The sequence below is a fragment of the Dacryopinax primogenitus genome (genome assembly GCF_000292625.1).
Source record: "Dacryopinax primogenitus strain DJM-731 SS1 chromosome Unknown DACRYscaffold_22, whole genome shotgun sequence".
Lineage (NCBI taxonomy): Eukaryota > Fungi > Basidiomycota > Dacrymycetes > Dacrymycetales > Dacrymycetaceae > Dacryopinax > Dacryopinax primogenitus.
In genome coordinates this window covers 6,984-24,541 of record NW_024467219.1, presented here as the reverse complement: position 1 = coordinate 24,541, position 17,558 = coordinate 6,984, and the positions used below count along the sequence as shown (strand labels likewise).

At 51.4% G+C, this 17,558-nt stretch overlaps 6 protein-coding genes across 6 annotated transcripts; 3 read left to right on the top strand and 3 right to left on the bottom strand.

The window, feature by feature from the left end:
• Nucleotides 1–111: 111 nt before the first annotated feature.
• On the top strand, nt 112–3,742 carry DACRYDRAFT_102252 (uncharacterized protein; the record flags this gene model as incomplete). The annotated part of the gene is made up of 11 exons (XM_040767623.1): nt 112–343; nt 396–850; nt 899–1,283; nt 1,336–1,887; nt 1,939–2,524; nt 2,574–2,697; nt 2,749–2,918; nt 2,972–3,178; nt 3,229–3,375; nt 3,431–3,509; nt 3,562–3,742. The coding sequence occupies 11 exons, from the start codon at nt 112–114 to the stop codon at nt 3,643–3,645; spliced, it is 3,021 nt and encodes a 1,006-aa protein (XP_040624384.1). The 3' UTR covers nt 3,646–3,742.
• Nucleotides 3,743–3,893: 151 nt separating this feature from the next.
• Nucleotides 3,894–5,991, bottom strand: DACRYDRAFT_58833 (amidase; the record flags this gene model as incomplete). The annotated part of the gene is made up of 10 exons (XM_040775521.1): nt 3,894–4,012; nt 4,059–4,195; nt 4,247–4,374; nt 4,427–4,564; nt 4,614–4,932; nt 4,985–5,083; nt 5,135–5,229; nt 5,279–5,349; nt 5,411–5,519; nt 5,569–5,991. 10 exons carry the CDS (start codon nt 5,989–5,991, stop codon nt 3,894–3,896), a joined length of 1,638 nt encoding a protein of 545 aa, XP_040624383.1.
• Nucleotides 5,992–6,139: 148 nt separating this feature from the next.
• DACRYDRAFT_24905 (uncharacterized protein) lies at nt 6,140–8,306 on the bottom strand. Its single transcript, XM_040773911.1, has one exon. The coding sequence runs from the start codon at nt 8,170–8,172 to the stop codon at nt 6,439–6,441; it is 1,734 nt and encodes a 577-aa protein (XP_040624382.1). The 5' UTR covers nt 8,173–8,306; the 3' UTR covers nt 6,140–6,438.
• A 154-nt stretch (nt 8,307–8,460) lies between these two features.
• DACRYDRAFT_119184 (chitin synthase 7) lies at nt 8,461–11,617 on the bottom strand (the record flags this gene model as incomplete). The annotated part of the gene is made up of 9 exons (XM_040770734.1): nt 8,461–9,568; nt 9,617–9,697; nt 9,745–9,974; nt 10,024–10,115; nt 10,161–10,204; nt 10,252–10,356; nt 10,412–11,067; nt 11,114–11,322; nt 11,370–11,617. The coding sequence occupies 9 exons, from the start codon at nt 11,615–11,617 to the stop codon at nt 8,552–8,554; spliced, it is 2,682 nt and encodes an 893-aa protein (XP_040624381.1). The 3' UTR covers nt 8,461–8,551.
• Nucleotides 11,618–13,211: 1,594 nt separating this feature from the next.
• DACRYDRAFT_111529 (uncharacterized protein) lies at nt 13,212–15,715 on the top strand (the record flags this gene model as incomplete). Its single annotated transcript, XM_040769254.1, has 5 exons — nt 13,212–13,474; nt 13,532–14,392; nt 14,446–14,654; nt 14,713–15,440; nt 15,491–15,715. 5 exons carry the CDS (start codon nt 13,212–13,214, stop codon nt 15,713–15,715), a joined length of 2,286 nt encoding a protein of 761 aa, XP_040624380.1.
• Nucleotides 15,716–16,489: 774 nt separating this feature from the next.
• DACRYDRAFT_119183 (uncharacterized protein) lies at nt 16,490–17,147 on the top strand (the record flags this gene model as incomplete). The annotated part of the gene is made up of 1 exon (XM_040770733.1): nt 16,490–17,147. The coding sequence occupies exon 1, from the start codon at nt 16,545–16,547 to the stop codon at nt 17,145–17,147; it is 603 nt and encodes a 200-aa protein (XP_040624379.1). The 5' UTR covers nt 16,490–16,544.
• Nucleotides 17,148–17,558: the final 411 nt, after the last annotated feature.

Sequence of the window (17,558 nt, the reverse complement as noted above, 5' to 3'; positions counted from 1 at the left end):
TCGCTTCTCAGCCAGCGCTTAATTTTATAGCTTTACCGCTCTTCTGGTCCTCAATTCTTTGTCTTCTTTCTTTCTCTCTCACTCTCTCATTCTTATCCTTTGTTTTCCACCATGGTAGACACCCTCCTCATGGCACCATCACGGCCCTTGTCACCCGCTGCTTCGGACGACACCTCCGTTTCATCAGCCGTCCACTCCTCACCCAGCGTCATCGTCGGCATATGCGCAATGGACGTAAAAGCACGCAGCAAGGCGATGCGCGAAATTCTCACTCGTTTAGTGCATAGGGGTCAGGGCGCAATAGACATCAAGATATTTGGTGATAAGGCCATTTTAGACGAGGGTATGCCCATATCACCTCACCACCATTTCTGCCTTGTTCACGTCACACCCAGAGGTCGAGAACTGGCCTCGTTGCGACATCCTCATCTCCTTCTTTTCCACAGACTTTCCCCTACCCAAAGCTGTCAAGTACTCACATCTTCGTAATCCTGTTCTCATCAACGACCTTGAGTCACAGGAGCTCCTTTGGGACCGTCGCCTCGTCCTCGCCATTCTCGACCACAACAAGGTACCTACCCCAAATCGCCTAGTCGCAACCCGCGACAAAGGACCAAAGGTCTCGGCAAGTCTACGAGCCAAGGTGCTTGACAAGCTTGGTTTGGATCTTGGTAAGCTCTGCGACGCCCCACCACCTCGGTCCGAAGTCCGGTTACGGGAGGATGGCAACGCCATCATTGTCGACGGACAAGTAATGGAGAAACCATACGTCGAGAAGCCGGTCAGTGGGGAGGACCACAATGTGTATATTTATTATCGAGATGGTGGCGGGCGACGCTTGTTCCGAAAGGTTCGCCATCTCGCACTTTTCTCTCATACCACAACTCATCCATTGCAGGTCGGAAATAAATCCTCCGAATTTGACCCTGCTATGATCCAACCTCGAACGGACGGATCTTATATCTACGAGGAATTTCTGGCCACCCAGAACGCAGAAGATATCAAAGTCTACACGGTTGGACACGATTTCACCCATGCCGAGACACGAAAGTCTCCCACTGTCGATGGCGTTGTGCGCCGTAATACGGACGGCAAGGAAATTCGTTTTGTAACCACTCTCACGGAAGAGGAGCGCGAATCAGCGCGGAAAATCTGCAATGCCTTTGGACAGAGGGTATGCGGTTTTGATGTCTTGCGCTGCGATGGTCCAGACGGACAGCAACGTAGCTTGGTTATCGATGTCAACGGTTGGAGCTTTGTCAAGGGGAACGATGCGTATTATGGTACGTCACTCGAGCTTTGGTTGTGTATGTTCTCCGTATTTATGATAAACAGATAGAGCTGCCGAGATTCTCGCCGACCTATGCCAGCGTGTATCACATTCTACAAAACGGCAACTTGTCAGTCTGGAAGATCCTGATTCCATGTCTTCTTCCTGGGTTCTAAAGGCGAACGTCACTGTGTTCCGGCACGCGGATAGAACTCCAAAGCAGAAGCTGAAGTTCAGCTTCCCAGTCGCCGCAGCGTGGACAAAGCCGTTTCAGGCGTTACTTTCCCCCGATGCTCCTTATGAGGAAATAATTCTTCGGTCTCCCGAGCAACTGCAGCTCATCAGCACGGCAATCAACGCGTCAAAGAAGATCAAGCCTCCGCCAACTGATGAGGAAATGGCAAAGCTTGCAGCGCTGGAAAAGGCGTTGTACAGTAAGATTGATATGCCTGGAACTAAGGCGCAATTGAAACCTGCCCTGGAGAAGGGAAAGGGAGGCAAGGGTAAGCTCGAGAAGCTCCAACTTGTCTTCAAATGGGGCGGCGAATTTACCCATGCGGCTCGATACCAAAGCAGAGATTTGGGCGAACAGTTGAAGAAGGACATCTCCATTATGAGTGTGTCCTCTAATTTGCGTCTGTCAAGTTATGGCTGATTCTACTCTCCAGACAAGGAGTTGCTCAATAACGTCACAATATACACATCTTCCGAGCGGCGTGTTGTAGCATCCGCCGATATATTTGCTGCTGCCTTGTTCGAAGGCACATTTTTCACGAGTCAAGGCGCCGACGAACCCTTGCGCGCACATGCGAGTTCGACCGCCTACCCTACACCAGTTTCATCCTACACCTCTAATTTCCTTGCGAACCATATGAATGGAAGCCCGCGACTCAGTGGTTCGGCACGTCTGACCAACTCGCCTTCTACCGGCTCTTTGCGTGCTTCATCAACTCCTCCCCCCATGAAGCGTCAGAACTCGCAGGCAGTCGATTATCAACATGCACTCATAGTGCGGAAAGATCTTTTGGACGACTCCAATGCGGCGAAGGAGTTGACAGACGATGTCAAGAAACGACTGAAGATCCTGCTTCGTCCTGGAGAATCTGAAAAGAGGCCAGAGTTGACTTGGCCAAAAGGACTAAAGAAAGAGCCTGTTGAAGTTGTCAGCGAAGTGATCGATCTCTTGACGTCCTTTCGGGAAATTATGCATAAAAATTTTGCCACAACGGACGTAGACAAGATTCAGCAGAGATGGTATGTACATGTTGGACTGGTGAGCCTTCGGCTTAGCCACTCATGCCAGGTGTTGCGGAGAGGAACCATTTCTTTTCCATGAGCGCTGGGAGAAGCTTTTCGAGGACTTCTGCGATGTTAAAAAGGAGAAGTTCGATCCGTCGAGAGTGAGCGAGTTATACGATACAATCAAGGTATCGTGCTTTCGTTCAAGTGTCTGGCTTGGCCACTGACCTATCGACTAGTACTGTGCGCTGCACCATCGACCTTTCCTGTTTGCGATATTCGACTCGCAAGCAGGCCAAGGTCCTCCCAATAAAATTCCCGACAGGCGCTTGCATGAGCTATACGCTAGGTCAAAGGCCCTATTCGACCTGGTGGCACCCCAAGAATATGGAATTGAACCATGGGAAAAGTATGTGGTCACGATGCGACGTAAGCTCTGTTGCAGCTAACTGTTGCCTGCAGGGAGGAGATTGGTATCTTGACCTCACTGCCATTGCTCAAGAAGGTTGTGGAAGACCTCCAGATCTCTCGAAATACAGGCAAACCTCTATTGTCAGTCTTTTTCACGAAGGAAAGCCACATTCATACGCTTGCCAACTTGATACTATTATCGGGACTCCCTATGGCACAACCTCGCATACCCGAACTGGATTATGCATCACACATAACGTCTGTTAATGGGCTTCCATTCTGAATGCGATTCTCACATCCCCCTGCAGGTTTGAGTTGTACGAGCGCAATGGTGGCCGTGGCAGGACAGACATGGAGTATTCCATCCGTCTGTCGTTGAGCGAGGGCGCACATTCTTCAAATGTATTGGATTCGGCTTTGGATGCTCGCCATGCATTAAATGTGCAACCAAAGAAGTATGCCGGAGTTGGCTACACTTTGCAAGAATGCTTCACTAACGAAATTGCACAGGAAATTAACTCCTCATCTCGACTACAGCTTAGTGATCCAGAAACTTTCCAAGCACTTCTATCGAACCGTTCCGGTGCCCGTAAGTACACCTGTGAATACCACTGCGAACGCCATCTTATCCGATTTTTCAGGGGATGGAGCCGCTCCCTGGTAATCCTAGCCTTTCTCTTGGTGCGGTCTCTCACGTCTCCACTGACGAGGACGACCGGGATTAGAGGTACATCAGCAAGCTTGGCTCCCTGTAAACTAATCAAGGATGGAAGGATGGAAGAACATTGTTGTACCATTACTCGAGTCGTGATCCCGTTTGGCACATATGCATGCATAGGATTTCAACCTTTCAGATTGACTGGGAACTGGGGAGAAAACGCCTGGGGGCTTCAATATGCAACTTTCCAATGGGAAAGCTCCCATCTTTCTTTATTGTTCCTTTCGCATCGCTTGATTCTGTACGTAGAAATATCTACTCCGCTTTCAAGATGTCTTCGATGACCTTCTGTGCCGCTACCAGAAGGCAGTCGTTGAATCGACGTGCCACCAATTGGAAAGAAACCGGTGCTCCGACCATCTTTGTTGCATGGTCTTCGCACAAGTCAGCTTAAATTTCAGAGAAGGGGGCACGACATACATAGCTCTTCATTAAGTTTGTCTGCATCGCTGAGAAAGTGGGTTCTGCTCTCCAGAACATCCACCGAGGGATTCAATCGGGCGCCGCTTGGGAACACAATGCCGGGATAGTCGAGGATGTTCCAAATAGCGGTGTATCTTCCGCGGTTATAAGAGACGACCCGGGAAAAATATACTGTTCGTACTCACGACCAATATTTGGCTGTGTCATGGGGGTTTGCCGTGCCCGGGAAAGGCGGACACAACACGACATCGCATCCAGTCTGGTTCCAATAGTCAGAATATGCATCTCGATACTCATCTCTCTGTGTGCGGAGCTGCAAATAGGTTTAGGAATGAAGTCCATGGAGATTATAATTCGTGACGCACGGCACGTAGAGACGTCGCATCGTGGTCCTTAGTATAAGGAGGGGAAATGACCCATTCAGTCAAAGGCAACATGCGCTCGCCAGTCTGGCTGAGAAGATCGCGGACAATCTTTCCCCCATCCTCGAAGTACAGCTCTCTCTAGGAGACGATCAGGTGACGGGTGCAAGATTAGCTGCTTGGCACATACAATGATGTCGTATCCCAGGTCGTGCCTGAATGGCTTGTAGTTGACTACTTCCACGAGGCCAGATGCGGCCAACTTTGCCTTGGCTGCCGCCAGGGCGCGTAAAATTGGTGGATGAGGCAGGACGACGCTGTCATGTTCCATAATACCAACACGAAGTTTCTTTTCGAAGCTTGTTGGCACATCCCACACCACGGGAACCAAAGAAACATCGATAAGACTCGGCTTGGAAGCTAAAACGTTACGAATGAAAAGATCTATATCTCTTGCGGAACGGCACATTGGTCCGGTGGACGGCAAGACACCATCTGCACCAAATTGGCTTCACACGCTGCATTAGACATATGCGCACAACATGGATCGAGACAACTTACAAAGCAAGATATCCCTTCATCGGGAGTGTTTTGCTGGAAGGTCGCATTCCATAAATGCCACTGTTCGCGGCCGGGCCTCGGATGGAACCCCCGATATCACTAAGAAGCTTTTGAGGTGGGCCTACTTTCTAGCACACATTTGATCCTTACGTTCCAACCCCAATGCAGGAGCCTTTCATGGCAATCAGGGCACCTTCCCCTCCGCTCGAGCCACCTGGAGTTAAGGAGGTGTTCCAAGGGTTGAGCTGGGGGACTCAACTCAACAGTTTCTCGGCACAGAAAAAGCAAACGTACTGTCCGACCATACATGGAGTTTGTCTCCAGATGCATGATACTCTGTGGTTGGTTCGTCTTGACATAAAACACTGCATTTTCTGGTGTTAATCCAAGCTAGACACCGCTTGTGGTGGTGTGAAAACACAGTACCTGCACCAAGATTGCGGAGAGTAGATGTCATGAGACAATCATCCTGAGACACCTCGACAGTGGCAAGAAAACCGGCAGATGCCCAGCGGCCCTTCAAAGGAACATGGTCCTAGTTCCAGATTAAGAAGGGCAGTGAGATCATACAAGACCATGATAACCTTGATGGAGATGGGTAGCCCGTGAAGAGGCCCAACGACTTTGCCTTCACGCTCGTAATATTCGTCCAGCTCTTTGGCTCGGGAAATACCCTCGTCCAGAAAGATATCCGTCAAGCAATTCACCAGCTGATGAGCTATGATTGCCCTCTTCCCGAAGGCCGTGACAGTCTCGACGGCCGTTATTTCTCTTGCCGCGATTTTCTGGCAAATCGAAGTAGCATCGAGTTCAGTGATAGCCAACTCCTTGTCCGTTAGCAGGCCACAAGAAGCCGGGATACTGGTGACATCCAGTGGCGCACTATCGATGACCTCTTTGGGAAGCCGCAAAGAGGCTGGGATCTGGCTGTCTCGACGCTGTTTGATAGCGTGGACTTGCTCCATGTAGACAGGAGAACCTGTCGCTTCAACAAGGTTGACAGACATAGAAGAGAATCAAGATGGAGGAGAGCACAAAGAGAGGGACGAGATGTTTGCCAAAGATTTAATCTTGATGCGCTGTCGTTCAAAGGAAACGTGGAGAGATCCGGCAAACATCCGTGTCCAACAAAGGCAATGGACAGGAAGGAGTCGGATCCTGTCAGCTGTTATCGCTAGTATTCTCATTTGCAGTAGCGATACAATGAAATATATATACTTAGCTGCAGCCCACTCTATGCTCCTTGACACTCGAACAGCCTAAATGTAAAGGGAAAAAAACTTGAAGCGAATGGTAGAGTCACAAATGACAGAATAGTCTGGCAAGACGAATGCGCTAAAAAAGAGATCCACAGCGAATAAAAGGCGGATATATCAAGGGACCGGCCTTGCTTCGAACGACCACGATGAAATATATCACAAACTAACCCGAAGAAGAAAATAATGAAAATACCTTCAATCATCCAGTCCGCCTAATTCGCCGACTTGCTTGCTAAGCATAACAGAATCGAGACTGGCCCGCCTTGAACGCAGGCCCGTCTTATCTGTGCCAGTCATGCTATCACGCATGCTGTCACGCATCCCATGATGATCTGGAAGTGCAACTGAGGAAGGCAAAGCTGACAGTGGCACTGCGCTTGTGTGTGCCGATGCGGGAATGTGGAAGGGGAATGCCGAAAGAATAGAACCTGTGGTCATTGTTGATGCGCGTGATGTTGTAGTTGACAACGCTCGTCGCGGCAGTCCTGCCGGAATGGCGGGAACAGGGGGAACGCTGCCGGGAAGCGGTGGGTGAGCAGGTGCGCTGGATGCACCGGAAACAGAGGACCAGACACTTGTCGGCCGGGATTGGGGTGGCGGAGGCGTGGGCTTCTCAACCTGTATCGCCTGCATACCTTCCTCGCCCTCACGCACAGAAAATGTCATGCTTTCAGGGGAGCGTTGGCGGGGGAGTCCTAAGGGACTTGGTGGCACGAATGGGAAACTGGACAACAGTGATGACGAGGTAGAGAAACCAGACGCAGTCGTCGCCATAGTAGCTGTCGACATATGGCGAGCATGTCCCAGAGAGTCGTGCGGGCTGGGCGGTGCACGGGCGGCGGCTTGGCCAATCGCAGTCTGATACGCAACCAGGGATGGCATGGACTGTGGAGGAACGCGAATGGGCAAGAGGTTGGCTCTCGCCGCAATGGGACCCTTTACCACGACGTGTCCTGTACTGCTTGAACTTCCAGACTGGCGTGTCGCAAGAGTGGCGTTCATGATCTGAACATTGTCCGGGTCGTATGTGGCCACTGTATTCATGCTGTTTCTCGAAACAGGTCGATTATCCCCGTCGGCAAATGGATCCAGGTGGGTCGTCGGAGTGCCGGGCTCATACTGATCTGCTGAATAAGATGCTTGTCCTAAGGGTGACCTCTGTAAAGGTAGACTGGGCGATGAAGCATTGATCGGGACGACAAGGGCCTTTGCGGGAGCGCCAAAAATGTGTCTCGTTGCGGACTGAGTGCGAGCATCGTACAGTTCAACGGTGACTGTAGACTCAGAGTCGGACATGACCGATGATCCAGTTGTTTGGGTCGATTGTCTCTTGTCTTTTTTGTCCGGCCTGGCATACGAGGGCTCTGGTGCCTTGAGGGTGAGATCGGGGGAGCGTGAGGGCCTGGCTGGGGCGGCGGACACAGGGCGTCCTCCTCGGGCATATGGATGGTCGGGCATTGCTTCGTCCCCCGTGCCTGGAAGGCCCTGAGGGGCCATATAGGACACACCGGACTCGGCGGTGTGCAAGTCGCTGAATGGGTTGCGCGCGTCAGGAGTAGCAACGACAGGTGAGCCGTCTTTGGCTGTTCTCCCCGACTGCGTTGATTTTTCGCCTGTCGATGTTGACTTGCGTACGTCTCGGGCACGTTTTGCGGCTGCACGGCGCCGGAAATAGACAACTCCAAGACCAGCGAGGATGAGGACTACGACGGCGGTGACGATGGCGCCCACCAGGGCGCCTGTGCTGATACCCCCACCTCCGTCGGTTGCCGATGGTGCCGAGGATACGGGGACACAGATGGTGTATGCGCATCGGGTACATGATGTACCGATGATTTGGCATTCTTGACCTGCATCGCAAGCTGGACAGGCTGGTGGAGTCTGGGGACATGAAAGGCCTGGACAGCTTTGACGGGGTGCTAGCGCCATGAGAGAATTGAGAGTAAGAGATGAATGATAATGAGCGTGAGTAGCACTGAGAGAGCGTGATATGGTGAGGTAGAGAGATAGAAGTGAGTATAAATGTTGAGAAAGGTGGATGTATGCGCTGGTGAAGGATGGAGATGGTGGTCAAGGGATAAGGAAGGAACGATGGAAACGGGGACAACTTGAAAGAGTAAATTGAAATTGGAATATAATTGACACGTGATCCGTTGATAGGCGCTGCCACTCAACACAGCCTCATCAACGGGGGGTCCAGGCCCGCAGCAATTCAATACAATTAATCCCCTAACCATATAAAACAGAGTGTCCTTGAATCACGATCCATACTCAGTCATGTAAAACGACAGAAAAAACAAAGGTAATCTCAGTTGCGGCGGCACAGGCGGAATAGGTTCCTCTTCAACCAGTACCACACGCAACCAAGGAATCGCACAAACGACAACCCAAACGTCGTCCACAGGATAACAGCAAAGTAGATGTGCTGCTTATTCGTCAGGTCCGCCTGTTGCGCCACCAGCTGCTGTTCGTTCTCGTTGTTTGTAACACCGCTGATATTCTCGATCAGAACCGCTATCAACCCGTTCGTCAACATCCACAACGCCACCAGACGCGTACGGAACGTCCTGTTCTGATCGTCCATCGTCGGCTTATCAACATCATTCTTCGGCTTGAACGGTGCAACGGCCCGCGTCACCGTCTCTTTGAACGCCGCGTCGATATCTTCCTGTGGCTTCTGCACATCTTCCACAATCGCGTTGGCAGTCGCCTGATCCTTCTTCGATTTCACTGCTGGCAAAACATCCGCCTTGTCCGATCCTTTTGTTCCCCAACTCACGTCGTGCAGGTTGCAGAACGCATACACATTAAGCACATTTGTAAAGCTTGGGGCGATCAACAGATACTGCGGGAAACTGTGCAACATGTGCCAAGGATCCGTGTACAACAGCGACGCGAACAAGTAGATGCCAAACGTTGCTGCGAGCGCGGCCAGTAGAATGCCGTTTGCGCCACCGTTGCCGTCGATGAGAACCAAAATCTTGTCAGCCACGGTAGGGGCATTTGTGAATTTCACCATAGAAAAGGCCAGGGCGGTGAGCCAAACAGATGCCACGATAAGGTATAAGCCCAGGAAGGCGTAGACGCAGAGGGTTGTCACGTAGAGCGCTCGTTCTCCTTTGGGCCGGTTTCCCAGGGCGAGCACGAATTGCAGAGCCAGGAATGCAAGGTAAACCCATTTGAACACTTGGTTGATCCAGTCGGTGACGAATTGGTTGCCAAAAATGAAGGTGCCTTGATTTGGCAAGAGCTCGATAATGATAGAAAAAGTCAACCAAAGATTGGCCAACGCGAACCAACTGAACAAGAGGTTGAAAAGGTTGTACTGTTCTGAGTCAGGATAATAGATAATTAAGTGAAGGGTAATTCTTACCAAAGCCTGCAAGTGGAAGAAGAACAAACGGACAAAACCATGGCCAGAACGGTAGAGTTGGAAGAAGTGGACAAGAGAGTACTGCACGAACTCAGCGCGTGTCTAGCACAGAGGTGAGGCTCACTCACGACTGACGCGGCAAAGGACCCGTTAAGCCATCGACGACGTTGACCAATCAGCTCGGCTGCTGCTTCAGGCACATCGGTCTCCGCTTTGCTTGGTTTGACGTAAGTCAAGGTCCACTTGTCGTTTGCTTTGGCAACGAGTTCGAAACAGAGGATCCGATCCTCGGCCAAGAACATGTTCTTGGTGAAGATGTCCATGCCATAGATACCCTTTTTCCCAAGACGCTCGGCCACTACATGCAGGTCAGACGCAGCTGCATGATTGAAATCACACAGACTTACGAGTATGATCACCATGGAAGTATTGTTCCAGAGGCCTGCCTTGAATGGCTCGGTACCTGTATGCGGAGAATGCACCGGGAAGAACCGACACACTACGAGTGTTTAGTATTGAAAACGACTACTCTTTCTGAACTCACTAGCCAAACGAGCTCTCTAACGGCTTATCGAGGATGTTGCTCATCTAGACACTGGTTAGCCGACGAGTCCCTTCGGCTGGACACAACCCACTTTGTATTCAAAGTTTTGCGCAGCCACGAGGGGGTTCATCAGTTTCTTGCCACCGTCAAGCATCGCATAAATCTCTCCACATGCGCCGCCCAGGTTGGGATCATTCTATCCCATATCAGATATATGAAACCAGATGTTGCTAGGCGGAGTGGTTACTCACGTAGAAAGCCTCCCAAAGGTAGTAAATGGACTTGTGTCCGGGTTTAGTACCAGCATCGATGAGCACACATATCTCAGGTTGCAGCAACTTCCCAATGGCGTTGAACAGCCAGCGATGGCTGTTGATCTTTTTGGAATTCTTCTGCTTGAGGACCAAGATGATCTGGACTGGTACAAGATTGTTGGGGTCGTCGCCGTGTGGGAGGACGAGTTGGGGAGTCGCGTCGACGGACAACTGTGTGGTATACTCGAAAATGTGAGCCACTGTGTCTTTGCCGTCGACCTGCTTTTTCATGACACCATCCTGATAGACCCCGAGAGTGGCAAGAACATCAAGGACGGCCTTGTCGCAAGGTTCAATACCGTCCATGATAAGGGCGACGGTGATCTTCTGCCAGCCCGGGACCCCTTCCTCCATGGAGCGCTTCCAGTATTTGGATGCCTTGGTATTGCAAATGTCTCGAATATTAAGCATGATGTTGTGGAGGGTACGCGCATATAAGATCTTGTCTTCGTTGTACGAGGTCACGGCAATGAGCAGTTCGGTGTGGCGGTTGTAATGCTGCTGGCGGAGCGACCACCCGTTCTCGTTGGTGAACTCGTCCGGATCACACGTGGCTGCGGTGTATCGCATCTTTGTGAACTCGCTGGTGGTAACTGGGGGCTAGTCAGAGAAAGAAAGTGAAATATGGACGACACGCACTCTTATCCATCCATTTCGCTTCTACGGCATTGCGCACGGCGGTTGGCACATCATACTCATTGATGAAGTTGCCCCGCGTGAGCTTGACCTTGATGGTGCGACCCCGAACACGAATAGTTTGGCGCCGACGCCATGCCTCGGACTCGTCCGTAGTACCTGATACGGTAGAGAGTGGGCGGTCGTCTAGTTGACCGGGGCGTGGGTTATTTCTAAATAGAGCTAAGGAATGCTGGGAAAGGAGGGAGTGAGAACGTACCCAAAGCCACGTGAAGTGTATGCCTGCCCTGCCGTCAAGGGAAGCTCTTCTTCTTCGATGCCCTCGTAACCCGGTTGTTGACCTGCATCGTGGAGCGTGTCGGAGAGGGAGAGGGTGCTCTGACCGTAGGGAACTCTTCTCTGATCAGCAAAGCCGACGTGAGGTTGTATGCCTTCATTGAATGGATCTGGGTATCGCCGAGGGGAGGGTGATCTGGATGGTTTTTCGTCTTCGTTGAAGGATGCCATTGGGAATGAGAGGATGACGAGAGGAGGGAGAGAGGGAAGGGTGGTGGTTGAATATAAAAAGATGCTAGACCTGCTAGGAGAGAAGGTATTTCAAGCTGAGACGAAGGGGGGTGACGAAACAAGGCACTGTGCCGTGTATGCGGTGTGTCCCACCGGTTGGCAGAGGCGAGAGAACATCATGGCTGTGTGATGGCAACCGTCCCACTCCATCGAATACCGACTGCCATTTACTTTCCCCCTCTGCCTGTCGCTTTGCTGGCAGACGCCATCGGTGTACGAACGCAGGCAACTGTTGCTATTCTTGGGCTTCACGTTGGCACAGGGGAGGAATACACCGACACCGACATCGACGGGTCTAGCACCCTGTCACTATAGCCCTGAGCGGTTGGGCGGTGCATCCACCTCGCATATGCGAGTCGGTGTTTCCCGTTTGATAGGGACTCACAATGTATTGGGTTAGCTAAACAGTATACTGAACCGATCCCGAATGATACGAGTTGTGTCAATTCTATCGACTAATGGTTGCCATTGGAAAAGGCAAAGTCATGGTTGCATTCGCGCTTCGTGTGTCGCTCGATCTAGGGGGGAAGCCAGAGAAGACCTGATACGAGGTTCTGAAGTTCAAGCATCTTCGCCCTCGTCTTACGTTGACGTGACTCAAGAATACATTAGGGCTGACTACTGGCTATAAGGACGTCTATGTACTCCTATAGATTTGCTTAGGACAGGCTGTGTGTGCACCCTCAACCAAGCGCTCAATATGCAACTCACTTGCACTGTACAATGACCCAAAAAGCCTTGCCTTGAGCATCCCGCAGTAGGAACATTGTCTGTAAACTTGACATCATGGGTTGACTCACGCGCTCACGAAGCAGCTGCTTCCTCGCGAAAAGAGCAAGCTCGTTGTAACTCATGGTCACATCAACCACCACGTCTATATCACAATGATTCCAGTTGCCAGTCCCGCTCTCAGCTCTGCAAGTGCTTTAATCAAATTGTGGGTCACCGTTGAAGGTGAAGACTACTCCCGACTGTTCACAATCGCTGTGCCCGAAGATGTCACAGCAGAAGCCGTAGTAACCGCCATTAGAGATTCAAAGACAAGGCCCGATATCGACCTATCCTCAAGATTTTATGCAGTACGTGGTCTTATGCTCTGTTTCGCTGCAAGCTTGACTGACTATTCCAACGTACAGATCACTTCTCCCGTCCATCTGGAACCACCTGAAGACTCAGATGTACGAGCGAAATCTGCAAAAAAAAAGATCTCATCGTCCCCTTCCCCACTGTCAGGCAGCACTGGCCGGAGAATGTTAATCAAGATTTAGTTCATGTATACGTAATCAAATCGAGTGAGTTTTGCTTTCTCTGCATTGGCATCGTGGAGCCTACCAAGACTAAAAACCTAATCCAGGTAAACGCCACAGTCCCGTCTCGGAGGATGAAAGGACAAGCAAGCGACCTCGTCGAGGTAAGCACAGCAGCCCAAAGTGATTGGGTTTTTGAGTCATCTGACATGAATCCAAAAGATACACACTCTACACCACGACACTCACCCGTCTGTACTCCACCCCTTTCCCCCTCACGTTTACCAATGGGCACACTCCGTTGGCGATCTTACCTCAAGAATGAGATCCAACCGCGACTACAGCAACTCATTGCCGACAAACGGCAAGGTATTCCGTTTCCAGTTTGGTCATGGCACGAGAAGCCTCATCCGAAACTCGAGGCGCTCTGGCAGAATCAATCCCTACCGATGTTCGCCAAGCAACCTAGCGTCCTGCTGCATGGTGCACTGCAGGACAACATCGTTGCAGATGACGTGGTGCAAGCGCTTCTCAAAGCGACGCGACACAGGTGCGTAAATAAACTTCCAGCAATTCTTAGCCTATTGGCTGACCGCGCCCATCTTAGCGTCATATACGGTGCTTCACGCAGCGGTAAGACGGCTGTCGTGCTCGCAGCGCTGAGGAAGAAGTGGGGCGTATACATCCCCTGTCAAGTCCCGGGAGGCGGCGACATTGGCTCTCAGGATCTTGAAGGAACTATCTTGCAAATCAAGCAAGACAAGTCATTTACAAACGACCTGTCCGGGGTCAAGACAGAAAACGCAGACCCTGCCGTATTGAAGAAAGCCGTGCTGACCAACACAGGCATTATACGCAAGCGCATCTTGCCATTCCTCCTGGCGCGACTATCTATGATGAACTTGTACCTGGACCTCGCCGTCGCTGCCGACCTCACGCTTGACCAACAGCTGCTGCTCTGGCTATGTATCCAGATTTTCTTCCTCGACTGCTTCGCCATTGACATCTTTCAAATATTGACTGATCACATACGGATCGACGACAAACATGAAGAAGAACTGCGGGCGATGTTGGCGACAGAACTACAATCAATCAAAGCCAAGGTCTCTCACGACTCCTTGCTCTTCTGTGTTGACGAGGCTCAGGCAGCCGTGTTCGGTTCGGAACATTGTCTACGATCAACGGCAGAGCCGGATCAAACAAGACCGCTGCTCTCTGGACTCCTAAAAGCGCTATCCGACAAGCTACCCGGACACCGTATCATTGTGTCTGGCACGGGACTCACAATGAATACCGTTGAAGGTGCACCGAGGTGGGCCACCGCAAAACTTCAAGCCTATACCATGTTCAACAGACTGGGTGCTTTCGAAAAGAGGGAAGATATCCGACAATACATCACTCGCTTTCTTCCTCAAACGGAAGATTCGGAAGCCGTTTTGAACTTCTTCCACACATGGTTGTCGGGCAGGTCAGGATCTTGCTATGCTCGAGCGTTTCGTGCGATATTGACTAATTATTCAGGTATCGATTTGCTGCGGGCGCGGTCGAAACACTTTTGGCGACAGGATTTCAAGTCCCACGCATCATTCTCCAGAAATTCGTATTCACCATCACCGACTATACGGTCCCTATACTCACTCAATCTCCGGCAGCTGAAGAATTAGCCAAGCGCCTGTGGTCAGGTACGCCATTACCTCGTCGGCTGAACGTTGAGAGATTGGATCAGACCAGTAAGTCCTGCATCCAGAATATGCAACAAATGAAGAAAGTCTCACTACAAGGATGCAGAATCTCCGTCAAACCCTAGGATTTCGCTTCTTTCCAGGTTCAAGCAAATTTTATTCGAATGGCTCCTCCATACGAAAGTCGCTGGTGGTGCAAACAGAACGGATGTTGAACTAGTGGATCGAGGATTTGTACGACTTCGGTGGAGAGAATCGGACAAACCGGACATCTGGGATATAATTCCAGGGGATCCTTTGGTGTTGTTGAGCGTGCTTGCATACCTGGAAAACAACAGGGAAAGCATTGAAGACTCGCCGGGCCACGACCTTACCCGGACGGAGGCGGGCGGTGTGGGCGGTCACTTTGAGTGCGCATGTGTCTATCACTTCGCCACATGTTTTGGCAAGCCACGGCCACTCTCCGATATCTTCCTTGCTGGATTGGGAGACTGCAAGTTGAATCGCAAATGTGAACTTGTGTCACTCAATATGAAGACATCGACATATTCAATCTACAGTTTTGACAGCAAGAGAATATCAGCTACCTCTGTTAATCGCTACTGTAACAACTTTGCAGAGACGGACGAGTGGCTGACGAACCCAGATGGAATTCCCATCTGCCGACCCGATGAGTATTTCGGCGGAGACATCATATTCCTGTTACGGGATGCAGACGGCAACGCATTCTGGGTTATCGTGCAATGCAAGTGGACACCCCGGCTTCTACCGCTACAGGAACTGAAGGACGGAGCAAGCACTGTCTGTCCCGCACAAATTTACAAGTCATCTCCCGTGTGTACGCGTCCCCAAAGGTGGAAGTCAAGTACTGATCTATCTTTAAGCACCGACAAAATCAAACGCGTGCGAAGATGCTTGGCCTTCAGAACATAGCATCTGACCGGAAAAGCGATGAGCTGCGCGTTCTTGAAGTCCTCGCTGTCTTGCCAGGAGACGCAAAGATCGACCGTCTGAAGCAGTTTCGCCAATGCTGCCACGGAATCTGCCTTCTCGGTTCCTCGAGCGAATTGACACAGCTCGTGCCATTCGCAGTACCTTCAGGGCTTTAGACTCTCAGATTGGCTGATATAGAAAGAAGTTATCGACAGCGAAGTCTGTCGTCCCACCTCCACCAGGGCCACGTGCCATGGAAGGTCAACGTCGAGCGTGTGGAGTATCATTCTTGACCTTCTGTTCGGTGCATATCTTTGAACACTGGGTTGACGGACACACAATTGTATGCACACTGCAAGAATGGAAGAATGAATTGGCTGGAGAGTAGCTGGGGAACTACAGGCTGTGATGGTTTGGTTTGCATGTGGAGAAATGGCAGGAGCGGTGAAGAATAACAGGAAGGTACTGGCATTCCCGTGATGTGGAATAATGCACAAAGGTGAAGAGGGATGCATCATCGCTTGTAAGGGTCCCCCTTATTCTGTTTGCTTCCGTTGCTAGGCCCTACCTGTTTGCGGTCCTAGTCTACTCTCTCCTCACCATCATCATTAGAAACTGTATCTAGACGTTTTCTCTAATACAGAATGGTCTTAACAGTACTTCTGAGTGATATTTCATTGGACTGGACCATCAGTGAGAGCCTATGCTGAGGCCCTTTCACTTTTTTACTGTTATCTCTGCTTTGTCATTACCACTCTGGCACCCTCAAGAGTCCCGAAGCTCATCCTCACCCCAAACGCGACATCCACCCCAAAACATCTTTCTCCACTCACAGAAGAAAGCTCCCCGACCCTATCAACCTCTTCAACCAACCCACACTTCTCCTGGAGCTTGCAAGCCTCCGTGTCCAATCATCTTCCATCTCTTCAAGCAACTCTTCGTCTATTGTGCTGCACATTCAAGTTTCGAGCTCGAATCCGACCTTCAAATGCCTCTTCGAACGACATGTCGAACTCGGCCGGACCGGACTATTGGAAGCAAGAAGTGGACCCTAACCCCCGCGACCGCGCCAACGGGCCGTTGAAGGGCCCCTTTTCGGCCTCGCCGCGCTTTTCGCGTTTTCGCCCCCCTCCAACGGCGTCGATCGCCGCGCCAATGGATGAAATCGGCTCGCCGCCTTCTCGCCTGCCAGGCCTCCCAAGGTCGGCGTCCGCCGAGAAGGAGACGAGGGAGGAACGGCCGATCGCAGACGACGGCTCCGACGTCGAGCTTGCCGCCTGCCTAAGGGTCCAGTTTCCGCGTCCAGCGTCGCCCAACCCTAAAACCAGGCCATACCCTAACCCTGACAGGCGTTTGGATCGGCGAAATAGACGTGTTCTGGCGCATGCGTCTGCACCCCGTGCGGTGAGGAGGGAAGGGTTATCGGCTGCAACCAGGAGCGCGCTCGCTCATGTCGGGGACCCTTTCCTCTCCCAACATGAACGATCCTCCTTCCTGTCTCGGACATGGCTGCCTTTTCTTCCGCAAGCTGGCTGCGCCCATAGAGAAGAGCGTGGCTGCATTGGGAGCGTGCCCTTTGGAACGGTTCAGATTGCCATAAGCGCATAAGATAATACAGCGTCGATTGTGCTCTGTAATAGAATCAGAAAGCGGCCAGAGTCAGAAGGGAATGTGGGCGCACACAGACATGACTCCTTGCCGCCCGCCGCCCTTCCTTGTTCACATCAACCCATCAACCCATCCACCCATCTCTCCTCTATCCCCGCCCATCTTCCCTAAACCTACGGAAAGCAGTCTTTCAGGGTGATGTGGGGCTGGGGCTGATGTCGACGATCGGGCTGGCTTGCAGTGGGAAGTATCTCCTAGCGCAAATGCTTGATGTCCAAGAGGGGAGGCATATGCCGGAGGGAGGCGGATGGCACAGAGATCGTTCAAGGTAGAGATAGAGCGTGCATGGGAGGGGGGGGGAGGGGAGGAGGGAGAGGAGAGAGCATGGGCGACGCAGAAATTAGACTGCAT